Source organism: Acanthopagrus latus, chromosome 4 (genome assembly GCF_904848185.1).
Source record: "Acanthopagrus latus isolate v.2019 chromosome 4, fAcaLat1.1, whole genome shotgun sequence".
Classification (NCBI taxonomy): domain Eukaryota; kingdom Metazoa; phylum Chordata; class Actinopteri; order Spariformes; family Sparidae; genus Acanthopagrus; species Acanthopagrus latus.
Genome location: NC_051042.1, coordinates 34,925,678 through 34,939,527, shown reverse-complemented (window position 1 = coordinate 34,939,527; position 13,850 = coordinate 34,925,678). Strand labels below are relative to the sequence as shown.

General features: G+C 45.0%; 1 protein-coding gene across 1 annotated transcript; it reads right to left on the bottom strand.

Annotated features, from left to right (window-relative positions):
• Positions 1 to 3,698: 3,698 nt before the first annotated feature.
• Positions 3,699 to 8,920, bottom strand: gpn1 (GPN-loop GTPase 1). Its single transcript, XM_037096509.1, has 13 exons — positions 8,698 to 8,920; positions 7,759 to 7,852; positions 7,542 to 7,648; positions 7,028 to 7,065; positions 6,831 to 6,909; positions 6,655 to 6,749; positions 6,130 to 6,175; positions 5,894 to 6,040; positions 5,545 to 5,627; positions 4,827 to 4,866; positions 4,657 to 4,747; positions 4,349 to 4,453; positions 3,699 to 4,249 (listed from the first exon to the last, which is right to left on the bottom strand). The coding sequence occupies exons 1-13, from the start codon at positions 8,863 to 8,865 to the stop codon at positions 4,143 to 4,145; spliced, it is 1,200 nt and encodes a 399-aa protein (XP_036952404.1). The 5' UTR covers positions 8,866 to 8,920; the 3' UTR covers positions 3,699 to 4,142.
• Positions 8,921 to 13,850: the final 4,930 nt, after the last annotated feature.

The following is a 13,850-nucleotide window of genomic DNA, read 5'->3' as shown; positions in this document are numbered from 1 at the left end:
TAAAACACACTGAGGAGGGAAAATATGAAAAAGAAAGAAATTCTCCTTTAAAATTGTGCAGAAAGTTTCCCTAGATTTTTCCTGCATGTGATCTCAAGAGGAAACCACCGACCAACCTCAGACTGGGTTGCTGGTTTGATTCCCAGACAGGCAGATAAACCAGTGATGCACCGGACCGACGACACCGACCCACATTACACACTGTCAGTGTCTTTACAGTGACCTTCAAGTCTGAGGTGGTTCTGGTGCTGGAACATGTCTGAGATCCACCTCAGCACATGAAACACAAACAGAATATACATCTGTTCATGGGGGATTGATGAATGTACATCATGGACCAGACAGGACCGGACCAGACTGGACCACCACAAGTGAAACATGTCCTGTGCACCACAGGTATTACACGCCTCTGTCAGCTCAGGGACATCTTGATGTGATTGGCTGAGCTGCAGCAGGTGACTGTGAAAACACCTGCAGCCCAGCTGTGGATCGTCACTCGGCTGTCCAACTTTTTATCTAATAAATTAATCAGTTAGGTTGGATGTAAATAGAAATGTGAGCAGGAATCACTTCATGTTGTTTGAATCTCAAAGGTCCAAAATACTTCAGTATCAATGGGAAAAGCCTCTAAAATCTATTTCTTCATTTACTCCAAAAACCAAGTGAATGACATGAACCACTGAAGGTTCATAACGGAGATCAGGTATCGACTGACAGTCTGTTGGGATGAACTCTGCAGTGGGTCAGACTGCACACCTGCACACAGGTGATCTCAATCAGCTCCAGTCAGTCCAGAAAGATTCTGACTTTCAGGACCGGTCCACATGGTAACAGTGATCCACACTGATCTCATGCTCTCTCATATTCCCTTTAATGCCTGCTGGACATTAAAGGGTTTCTGGTTCTGATTCTGACATTAAATGATCCTATCGAGTCTCGTTCTAACTCGTCACACAGCAACATTTCAGGACGACAGGTTAAATTATCTCAACACTTCCACATGTTCAGTTTACAGAGATTTAATTTATGAAAAAGACACACAGCTCACAGATCTGAGGTCAGAGAGAAGTGGAGAATATGAATCTCTTCACTGCTGAGGTGACTTGACCCTCACAGCTCCAGGTGTCACAGGCTGCAGAGACAAATCTGAACTGGGAAATACGAATGTAGCTGCCAGTATGAACCAGCTGAGACCAGTTTAACTGTGTGTGTGTGTGTGTGTGTCGCTCAGCCTCAGTATGAATGAGCAGCATGACTCTCAGCCAGCAGTCCTGTGTTTTATTTGTGTCGGCGAGGCGTCGTGACTGCCAGCGCTTCTGTTTCTGGTCGTGTCTGCAGCCCACTGAGGAGGAGGAGGGAGAAAAGAGAAGAGAGGAGAGAGAGGAGGGAGAGAAGGGAGGGGAGAGGGGAGAGAAGGGAGGGGAGAGGAGGTAGAGAGGGGAGGGGAGAGGAGGGGAGAGAAGGGAGGGGAGAGGAGGGAGAGAAGGGAGGGGAGAGGAGGGAGAGAAGAGACAAGAGAGACAAGAGAGAGGAGGGGAGAGGAGGACGAGGAGGAGGAGAGAGAGAACAGACAACAGTGTGGGCTGAATGTCAGCGGAGGTGAGTCACTGCTGCTGCAGGCGGACGCTTCCAGAAACTCACCTGAGAGGCAAATGGACGAACTGAACCTGGAAACAAACCAACGTTTGTCCTCCAGAAGTCGGCACACTTCACCGACTGGCACATTTTTAGATGACTTTATTATTTGTGCCTTGTTTATATTTAATAAAATAAAGTTATTCTTACCTACAATTCCACCTTCTGGGATCAGAGCATGTTTCTGTTTTTTGATGCTTCTTACTTATACAATATGCTTTGACATAAAGGAACAGTTCACCCAGAACTGACCTCAGTCCTCTCCTCCTCCTGATGATATGAAGTTGCAGCATGAACAAGTTGTTCAGCAGAATGCTGCAACTCTGTTTTACTGCGACGCTCCAGAACTGTTCTGTGGACTACGACACTGGACTTTTTGGTTCCTTCTGTTCCTTTAAAATTCAGTAATCCCTAAACATAATAATGGAATGCATCACCTCATTAATCATCTCATTTCAATGCCCTGAAAACGGCCTCTTGAAAATCATTTATTTTGATGACATCGTCCTGGTGAAACACAAACTGCTGAACTTTTTTGTCTAAAATAGTTAAAAGTTAATCAACAAATATACGTCATTGTTTTTTTTTCATTAACTCTGATTTGTAGTTTTGACCAGCGAGTATCTGGATACTTCAGTAAAACACGAGGACTTTCAGTCTGATCTGGTGCAGTAAAGTGTTCCTGCTGCTGACGGCTGTTCTCTCCTCCATGACGTCATCAGGTGACTTTGAGTCGGTCACTGGTGTGAAAGCAGGTTTCACAGTTGAAGTTGTTGAGGTGTGACTAACACTGAAGTTTCTCTTCTCCATCAGTGTTTTGGAGAAATTGGAGAGAAATATGGTGACGGTGAGCCCGAACCACAGACATGATGTTTGCTGAGAAAAACACAAACACATTTTATAAACTCTTCATGTTTTGTGCAAAAATGAAAGTAAATCAAGCCGGCAGAATCATTTAGTGTAAAAGTTCACGGTGACATTGAAAGAAAAAAATGTACTTGAGGTAAAAGTAGCTCAGTTTCATCCTTCAGTGCGAGTAAATGTGAAAGTGAGTCAGCTGCTCTTTACAGCGACCACGCTCGTCCGCCTGTAGGCGAGCGAGCAGAGCGTGTTGGCAGATGGTCGGCAGGCGGAAGATCTGAGTCCATTCACAGAGCTCGGACATGAATGGAGACGAAGAGAGAGAGACTCAAACACGAGCTCAGATTCTGTCAGGAGCCGAGACACGAGCAGAGACGCCGACGGCCTCCATCACAGAGAAAACTGTGGATGCTCCGCTCATCACAACATGGAGCTGCTCAGAAGTGAACAGTGTGTGGGAGTTTCTTTTCTTCCATTCAGAGAGCCGAGTCTGCCAACAGTCATGGAAGTGGACAAAATAACAGAAACAGCCATCAGTACAAAACAAAGCAGTTCAACATCCTCCAACTGTCAGATGACTGATGGAATCCAGTGTCTTCATCATCATCATCATCATCATCATCATGGAATAACTGTCGTCTTTCCCCGAGCTGATTATTATCTGATTATTGCAGATTACAAATATCTTTTTAAAAAATGCTCCACTTCAGCTCCGAGTGGAAACAGAAAATGGAAATACTAGTGCATGACAACCTTTAGTACGTTAGTAAATTGTAGCTGGTTATTTTCCATCGCTGCTTATTCTCAACGCTGACATTAATATTCTTATTTTCAGTGAATGTAAATCGTTTCTGCATCGGTCTCCTTTATCACGTCGATTCAGCATCTGCACTGATAAAATATCAGTCGACTGGTCTTGGGATTTTCAAACCATATGAAGCTTTAATGAATTCACTAACGGGCAGCGTACTCTGACATGTTCAGCTGCACCTGTCGAGCCAGACGTGCATGCTGGGACACGACACCGCCGACCTAATAAACACAAAGAAAATGGAGCTGTGTCAGTTTCACGTCAGTGATGATAAAAGTAATCGTCAACACTGCTGTTAGCATGATGCTAACTGTGAACTGAGGCTGCAGCCGGCTGCTGGAGTCTCATACTGAACAATGTGAGCGGTGGAAACATCACAAATAGTCTGAACTAAAACCAAAGATGAGGAAAAGCTCACTTTTATTTAGCAGATCGTAGTCAGTGTCAGTGCTTCACAAACAAAAGTCGACAGAATGAAGAACATGAGAAAAGCAGAATAAAGTCTTTTCTGATATAAAAATATAAGTTTGTCTCTATAGGGAGGGAGCGACGCTGAGGAGCAGCCAATCAGCTTTGCTGCAGGAGCAGGGTCACAGGGTCACAGGGTCACAGGGTCACAGGTCACCTGGTCAGGCAGGAAGTTCAGATCTCATATCTGAACATCACTGACGGAGGAATCTTCACTCGTCTGTGTTCCAGGTGATAGTCTGTATCACAGGGAGGAACCACCGGGAGGTTCCTGAGTTCCCTCACCTTCATTCAGTCTCTGTCGTTTCTTTTCTTCTTGACAGAGTCAGAGGTCAGAGGTCAGACGGCAGAGTTCAGAGTTCAGAGTTCAGGGTCCGTCGGGCACGGCACACTTTTTGTTTCGGACCTGAACCACCTCCCTCCTCTCAGTCAGAAAGTTTCCAAAGGCGTCGGCCTCTTTGCTCTCCTCCGTAGCTGAAAACACAAAGGAACCAAAGATTTTAGTTTTATTATTTACATGAGTTTGTTTTGTATGTTTTGTCTGTTGTTCTTTTGTTTACAGCCTTTTCTCACCGCTGTGATCGATGTCGTCCGTGTCGCTGTCTTCCTCCTCCTCCTCCTCGTCAGGGTTACCCCGGGTCATGATGAGGTCACTGGGCCCGGCTATGTCAGCTCCCTCTGTGGACAGGAAGTCAATCAGTTAAATACAACAATAAAATACTGCACAACAATCAGCCTTCAGTTGACTTTTACCTCCAGCACCATCAACTTTTTCTCTTTTAGCAATTAACATTGAATGTATCCTGTCACCGGGAGTCATCAGGAAATCACAGCTGTAAAATAAAGTGTTCTGTACTTCATCTTCTGTCACTCAGCTCTACCTGTCTTAGGTGTGTTTGTCATGTCGACGGCTCCCAGGTCCTTCCTGAGTCGCTCCAGCTGCTGCTGCTGCTTCTTGCTCTGAGCGTCCGCCTGAAGGACAGGAAGTCAGTTACAACACAGAGACATGTGAAGACAGACAGACAGACACAACACACACAAACACACTCACCAGCTGCTTACGGAGTCTTTCATACTCGGGTCGATACTCCCTGAGGAAGGAGGAGGAAGAGTTCAGCGCATCACACAAACTCACACAACAAAGAAGAAAATATCAGACAAGCTTTGTGAACTCAGGTCGACACACTGAACTCAGACAGCAACACAAAGACGGACAGAAACTTCACACACATCACTGTCTCACCTGAGATGATCCAGATGTGAGCTCATGTAAGGTTGGTGCAGACAAATATCAAACCATCTCTTTTAAACTGAAATCATTTATACAGACGTAACTTTCTATCCTCCTTCTCACCACAGCAGTGAGACGGTTCTCGTTAGTGACACTCGTTCAGACACAGATCCAGATTCTGCTCTATGCAGCCGCCCTCACATACATTTCTCCAACATGAGTCATTTTGTCTCTCTGAGTTGGACTGGACACATTATCACACTCTGTAAGCTGCAGCGTCGGAGGAACAATGACAAAGTAAACTGCTGATGTTCTTATTCTTCTGTTCATTGTTGTACTCTCAGGTGCATCACAGGAGTTGGTGGCAGCCTGAAGCTAGCAAACATACCCACACACACTGACATTAAATAATTATCTGCCACGTTCTTACATGATCTGACATCAAGTCTCAGAGTGAGCTGGAGACATCAGGTGTGAACACTACAGGTGCGTAGCTGTGTTAGTGCACCTGCAGACTGAAACAGGCTGATGAACTCACCTCTCATACTCATCGGCGGCATCCTCCACCTGAACAAACAGCTCATCCAGTCCACTTCCTGTCACTGCGGACACGCCCACCACCTGCAGACGCAGAGACAACACTGTCAGGAGGGTCACCATTCAGTTCTGGTCCCTACCTGCCTGACCAGCTTTGCACCACTGAGAAATCTGAGTTACACCCAAAGAAAAGAGATGAGCTCGATGTAAACAGATCTCCTGCAGCTGGGGGCCACACAATCCTTTTTAAATTGATCTAATATGAAAACATAACAGCTGGAGCATTTGTTCTTTAGAATTTAGCTGATCATGAGATCAGATCATGTTATGCACATGTGAAGACTTCTTACCCTCAGGTTGGTGTAGAACTCGTCCAGAACCAGACTCATGGAGCGCGTCAGGTTGCTCACGTACGAGGTTTCCTGGTTCAGAGCGTCTTGGAAGACCTCAAAGTCCTGCATCCACTCCACGGCGAAGCTGTGGTCGATGATGTCGGTCTGCACAAACAACAACAGCAGAGAATTCAGTCAGCAACAACACAAGATAAAACATGAATCATTAAACAGCAGAGAGGAGGTGAGCGCACCTTGTTCATGACGACGATGAAGGGCAGCTTGGTCTTGTAGAGAATACTGAGGGAGAGAAACATCAGCTGAGACTGAAATCATGTCTGAAGAATCATGATCGCTGTCATGTGACACACAGTGCAGCTTCTGACCGCTGTGAGTCATGCAGTTAAATATTATTAAACATTTCAGATCCAGAACTGATGTTTTGATTGAATATCTTAAAATGTCCTTGAAACTTTTTTATGTGAAAGACATTAATGTTCATTCAAGACATACAAAATAATTAAATGTAATATTACTCAATTTTAACTCCAAATGTAGAACTGCGTACTAGGAATCATGTTTATATAATGACTCAGAGCACAGCATCAGTTTTGGTATCGGTTCTCTTAGCGCCCCCTGCTGGAGAACCACAGTCGCTGCATTGTTTTCATGATGTCACCATGTTAATAAAGCAGGATGTTATTATGACTGATATAATTAGTCGACGACAAGATCAAAATAACTCGAGTGTCTATAAAAGTAACCTGACGGTAACGTACCTGCAGGCGTACAGCATGTTGGACATGAATGTGACGGGGTTGACGCTGCGGGACGTGTCCATCACGTAGATGACGACACAGGGGAAGGAAGACGCCTGAAACACACACAGGACGAATAAAAACTGAGTGTCACGTGTCAACAGAGAGAGGAGGCAAACTACAGCGTGCACACCAACCAGAGCCTCTGTGATGATGGTTCCAGACGCAGACCAGGTGAAGACTTCAATCTGACCCGGAGTGTCAATCAGCACATACCTGCAGAGGTCAAAGGTCAGAGAGAGAAGCTCAGTGTGAAACAGAGAGTAAGAAGAGGACCACGAGGCGTCCAGCCGAGCAGAGAACCACACAGGAGGTTTAAAACATATAAACTGACCGATGATTCTGCTGCTTCTTCTCTATGAACTGCATCACCTGAAGGACACAAACACACCTGTGTTAATTATTTTATTATTATATTATTATTCAGTCCGGATTTTATCACGATTTCATCAGAACATGTCGCATCTGGACAGGATGGGTTTAAAATAATAAAATCCAGACGACATGACTGGTTAATTTTTCACTCCCACTGAATAATAATCACAGCTGTAATTATCTGGTGTACAGACAACTGTCACTGGGTTACTGTGATACTGAAGAAAGTCTCCTCTGATCTCAGACGACATTTATAGCAAATGGACATCAGAAATAACGAGATCCTCAGGAAGTTTAAGTTCCACTGACTTCTCACAAAATCAAAAGATTCTCAGACAAAACTTCCTTGAACATTAAAAATGTAAACGGTCTCGATGTGAAGAAGTCTGATTACGTCCTGACAGCTTTGGTTTGTTTAATTCTTTAATCGTGGTTAAACAGATGACAGAGGAGGCGGAGTCAGACAGAGTCACCTGATCAAAGCGCGTAGCGAACAGGTTGAGTGACGTCACGATGCCTCCGTTTGGTCCGAGGCCGTACTGCTTCATCACCTCCTTGTAGTTGACAGTGTCCCTGATGTCTGGAGGACAGAGGACACACAGACTGAAGGCTGATAACGTATGTATGATACCCTTCACCCTCTGTTTAATATCTGTCCACTGCTTCCAGGAAATAGACCGAACCACTCACCGATGTTTGCGGGGAAGGGGACCTCGTGGACGGCAGGGTCCAGGTTGATGACATACGGAGGAGCTTTCTGAGAGTGAAGATGAGCCGTCAGCCTCTGGAAGAAACACAAACACTGTGAGATCAACACAGAGACACGATCATCTGTGACAGCAAAAGACCAAATATAAATGTTTTGTATAGCTGTACTGTAAATTGGAGGCTATTTAATAAACACAGGACAGCAAAACTATAAATGACAATACACATTTCTCCACAAAGATGGACTCCAGTTCTGTGGTACGTGAATATCTAAATGCTCAGCTGTCAACCGATGGATCTGAGAGAGAAACAGAGGATGACAGGAGCTGTTTAATGTTCAGTGTTACTGACATTTCATTTAAATACAGTTTAAATACAGAGAGCTCCTGTGCATGAGACCAACCTGACAGGGAGACAGTTTGAATGGCTTGTATGTAATTAAAGGTGAACAGCAGGAACAACAGTAGATCTGCCTCACTCCGGATACTAACCGCCTGAAGGTTCAGACAGATTTACAGGATATTTGAATAATTAGATTCAACCACAATCCAACATATCCAGAAGAATAATGTCACTGGATACAGTCACGGTTGGTTTGGTCTTTTCATAGAGTTCGTTGATAATAAGAAATATGCAGAACAGCACCAGAACCAGAACCAGAGAGATGAGTGATGCACGCAGGACTCCGGAGGCTAATGCTAATGACAGCTAACAGTAACTAGCTAACAGTGAGACACGTCACGGGCCAGCAGGTGAGCAGATCACCTTCCTCCTCCATCACAGTGTCTAGTTCCTGATACGGACTCTGAGCTGAGCGGGTTTTTGAAGCAGTCATACAAACTGCGACTGTGTCACTGTGTCACCGGGCTGAAGCAGCTAACTCACGCTGTTAGCCACCGTTAGCCAAACTCGCTAACTTACCTGAACGAAGGTGGTTTTCCCGGAGCCCGCCATGCCCAGCACGATGAGACACACGGGTTTGTCCCGGGCAGAAGCTCCCGGTGTCCCGCTGTCTTTCCCCGCCGCCGAACTCTCCTGGTTCTCCATCAGAACCTCCTCAGCTGCGGGACACTGCGCCGCTTCCGCCATGTTGTCTGGTGTTGTGGGAACAGGCTGCCGTCAAGGCGCTGGTGCTGACGTCAAGACGCTGGTGCTGACGTCAAGACGCTGGTGGTGTCGTAAAATAAAGCCGGTCGATGGGAGGATGGCTGACAGTACAGAACCGGTCCGGGCGGTATCGATTCTGTTTCCATCAGTGATGGAGTGTAACTGAGAACATTTACTGACGTAGAGAGTTTTACCAGATGCAGCTACATCCAAGGACCAGATTCAAACATTAAATTCATGACAGACTTTTATTTAACTTCTGTATCATCAGTGTGAGGACCCTGTTGTTTCTGTCAATTCATAATGTTCATAAAGTAAAGCCACGAGCCACACACACACACACACACACACACACACACACACACACACACACACACCTGACACTGACAGGTACAGCTGAGGAGGAGCCTGTAAACTGACCTGACTAAAATGCCTTTTGGATTCAGGTCCAGTTTTCTGTTTTATAGTAATATTATATTAAAGCAAATTAAATGTAATTAAAACAGTAGCTAATTATATCTCTCATTAAAACATTCATCATTTGAAGAATGTTGTCAACTAAAGAAAGAAAATCAAAGACAAAACTTTTACTTTCAAATAATATAAAGTCTGGACAAAGTTTCTTTCTAGAACAACATGTTGAATACGTTCAGACAGCCGGTGTGTGTCCATCAGAAGGACAGCAGATATTAATGTGATCTGAGGATTAATCTTGACTTCATATTAAATGGATATGTGTTACATATTGATGCATATATTATAATATATAATTTGGGTTTTCAGGGTTTTCCTTTATCTCGTGAGACAAACCGGCTCCTCTTCACACTGAACTCCACATGAACCATCAGTCACAGCGTGGGGTGGGCAGGCAGTCTCATATTTATAGACTCTGTTTGGGTCAAAGAGAGCTGAAGTCACACCTGTTCCACCTTACTAGTGAATCCAGAAGAAGGAAGCAGACCAGTTGCTCCTGCTGTTCATTGGTGGATTCATATGAATCAATAAATCTGTAGAACTGATACACTGGAGTACAAACCCACCGTGACGTCACCCACAGGTTTGCAGACGACCATTCTGATGCCTTAAGTTTAATGTACCGGCCGTCTGGCAGTAAATGATCGTTTGAAATAAGAGACACAGACAGACACTGTACCTGCTGACTTCACGAGCAGTGGAGGTTCTGCTGGCTGTTTGTGTCTGCAGCACATCTTCGTCTCCACCTGCTGGTGGTGACGGAGGAAGGACGAGCTGTTGCTCAGCAACCAGGAGGCCACAAGATGGCGCTCCAGCACCACTGACAGACAGTCAGACAGCTGACCAGCAGGCGGAGCCTCCACATCACATGTTGGATCTGCAGATAGAAGCTTCACAGCCGAATCTTTCATATCATTTATTTAGCAGTTAGTGATACAAGATTTAAATTACACACTGTGTAGTTTACTGGTGCAACATGTACAAATCCACTGCATGAACCTGTGATGTGGTCTCACGCTGCAGGGTGAGGTCCCGACCCACAGAGCTGTTTATAATGTGAACAACATGCATCTGCAGTCAGAGGAACAAGAGAAATGATTGTAGACAAAGTTTGACTTTACAGCCTCCATGCTGTGTTTTACTGCCCGATAAACCTTCCACCTGTTAGTCAGACCGAACCTGTTTTAACATTTTGTATCTGCACGGCATGAAAGAGCTTCAACATGAAGCTGCTGTTTGCAAGCTGCTGTTGTGAAACATGGACACTAACTTATTTTACGAGTTCAGTCTTCTGTCTTCTGCTTCACCTGAAGCTACAGGTAGTGATGCTTCAGTGCAGAATAACACAGTCACACTTATTTCTGTCAGCCCTCCGTCAGACAGGCGGGTTTTTGGTCTTACAGTGTAAATCTGACATCACTGATGGAAGTTATTACAGACTCACAACACAGCTCCTGTTGCCATGGTAACATGTCTGTGCAGTACACACAACACTGAGCTTCAACAGAGTGAACTGGACCAGAGAGTCCAGAGTCCAGCCTGTGTCTCCTGCAGGCTGAGCTCATCACATCAGGGCCTCGTTACTGAGACTTTACACAACGTCTAATCAACTCTTACATAATGTTTACATGATGTCAGGCTGGAGAGACTCTCAGTTCTATTTGTGAGAGGCCTGAAAATGACAAAGTTCAGTTGCTTCAGTGTAATCATTGTGGGTTTAATGATAAAGAATATCATCAGCCCAGTTCACCTCACAGAGCGTCCTGTGTGAGGGGACGAGGACCGGCTGGTTTTACTAGAAGGACTGAAGCAGATGTGTGACCAGTGTAATTACATTTTTCCATGATGTGACTGAGATTTTAAGTATGATTAGCACACAAATGCAAAAAAATTGAGTGAAAACTAGAAATGATTAGTTCTGTTCATCTACATCAGATTCATCAAAATGTCACGTCTCTGAAGCCCTGTGTGATAAGGAGGAGGGCTTAACGAGTGTGTCTGTCGCTGACATCTCACACTCACACTGAGCTCAGCTGAGCACTGTCACACCTGATGAGATTAAAATGACCAGTTCCACCTGCTCACTGGAAAGTTTCAGAGATATGAGTTCAAAAGTGAACAGAAGGTAGAAAGTTTGTGTTCATTGTCCCGTTCATGTGATCAGACCTCAGCTGATGTTGCTGCTAACTGAAGGTGTTTCTATCAGTGAAATCAGCTCGTCTCCGTCTCCTCGCTGTGGTCGTCATGGTCACACAGTGAACGTACGGATCACCTCGAGCTGCTGCGCCGCCACTTTTATAACACACAAACTCACTTTTAACATCATTTCTTCAGGCACATTTTAACAGATAAACTGAAGTGTATCCTGGTTTGTTCCAGCGCAGCTCTAAACTTTGTGATGTTGCTGTGCAGGTAAATTGTCTGTAGTAAGGCCTCTTCCCTCTGGGCCCTGTGGGGGCCTGCGGGAGCCCTGTGGGGGCCTGCGGGAGCCCTGTGGGGGCCTGCGGGGGCCCTGCGAGGCCTCGGTGCCTGACTGGGCTCCAGCGAGCAGCCGGCTGACAGCTCTGCTGCAGAAGATGAATCCTGGGTGGCTGACCTGCTTCAGCCTGCGTCCTCATTACAGTGAGAGGAGACTTCAGATGAACAGCAGGATCAGGGATGAAGGTGTTCTGCTCTTTTATTTTCACCTTCATCAGTATAAGTATCCAATGACTGAGGGATCAGCTGTAGACTGTGATGATGTGTTTGAACTATGTAGCCTGATATTTATGTTTAATGGCAGTTTTTGAATCTCATCATCTTATACAAAATGGTGATGTTGGTTTTAGTTCTGTACAGTGAATTTGTCATGAAGTGTATTTATATTGGAATGTGATCAGCACGTGATTATTCAAAGAAAACACAGATTGAATTTGATGAAGCTATATGTGTAGCTCCTTGTTTTTAGTGTAACTGTTAATAAGATCATGTCAGTCATCTTCTGGTGTGTGCAGGAATATTGATTTCATAATATTTTTATACAGTTGGAGACAGATGACAAGGTAAGAATGAAGACTGTTGAATTAAAGTGGAAAAAGCATGAAATGCAGCAGTGATAAATGAAAGAGTAACAGGCATCAGTTCATCCACATCAACAACATCACCTCCTCCACCTCTCGTCCGTCCCCAGGTGTCCCTCAGGGTTCAGTGCTTGGTCCACTTCTCTTCATCCTCCACATGTTTCTCTCTGGCAACATCACACGCCATCATGGGCTCCTCTTCCACCGTTACGCTGATGACGTCCAGCTCTACATCTCAATCAAATCACCACAACTGCCTTCCTCCACCTCAAGTTCAAAGCCCGTCTCCACCCATCACTCTCCACCTCTGCTGCAGAAAACCTGATCCACACTTACATCTCGTCCAGAACTGATTACTGCGACAGCATCCTCCACTGCACACCTTCCACTCTCTTGCAGGCCAATAAGTCCAGAACCCTCACCTACACCTGTGACCACATCACCTCTGTCCTCAGGAAGCTCCACTCCTCCTCAGTCATAAAGTCCTCCACAGCAGGCCCCAACCCCACCTGTAGCCTCCGTTCCTCCGATGCAAACCTCTGAGCAGGATCGAGCACCGGACCTGGAGCGACAGAACCTGCTCAGTAGCTGCCGTCGTCCCCGAACACACCAGAGAGCGTCCAGACCTCACAACCCCCAAAACACCAACACTCACCTTTTTAAAAACAGCTTTTCATGTGATGCTTCAATTATTCTGCTTTTTAAGCTGTAGAATATCTTCGTTTACCTTGAAAAGCGCTTTATAATATAAATGTATTGATGTCATTATTTCTTATTAGTACCAGTCACAGTTAAATCAAAGGAGACGCTGTCGGTGGAGATTGAAGAATTCTTCTGAACGTCTTCACTGAATCCTTCAGCCCGACTTCCTCTCCTCCTCCACCGTCCAACACTTCTCCTCCGAGTCGGAGCAGTTTGCAGAAAATGCAAATTAATGCAGTGTGTCTTATTAAAATGCATCCCGTTAAAAAGAAAGGAAATATTCAGTGAGTGCTAATGCGCAACATTATAATTTTAAAACTTGCCTTTGTAGTTTGTGTTTCATCAGGGCCGGGTGTGATGAAATGATTGTGACACTTTATTAGTGATTCATGTGAGATGAGAGTGGAGAGCGACGCAGATGCTTCGGTTTCATTACAGGAACGTCGGAGCAGCTTTTTATCTCAACCACACTGAGTTTAACAGTCAAGTGAACAACAGACTGCACGAAGAGCCGAATCCTCAACATCTGTCTTTCATTAAACCACAATGTTGATCCCCTTTAATGTTTCCTCGTAATCTGTGAAGCAAATTCTATAAATCTACGGAGAGATTCACAGGAAACTCTTCCTGCTGCTGCTGCTGCTGCACATCACTGTGAGCTGCAGCAGAAACACTCCTTCACTCTGTGGAGACATTACACATAATTTAATACAGCTACACTTTTATTACAGC

Coding starts and splice junctions, on each gene's coding strand:
- gpn1 (XM_037096509.1), bottom strand. CDS start 8,865: ATGGCGGAAGCGGCGCAGTGTCCCGCAGCTGAGGAGGTTCTGATGGAG. Junction 7,649..7,758: donor CCCCTTCCCCGCAAACATCG/GTGAGTGGTTCG, acceptor TCTGTCCTCCAG/ACATCAGGGACACTGTCAAC. Junction 4,867..5,544: donor GCCGCCGATGAGTATGAGAG/GTGAGTTCATCA, acceptor CTCCTTCCTCAG/GGAGTATCGACCCGAGTATG.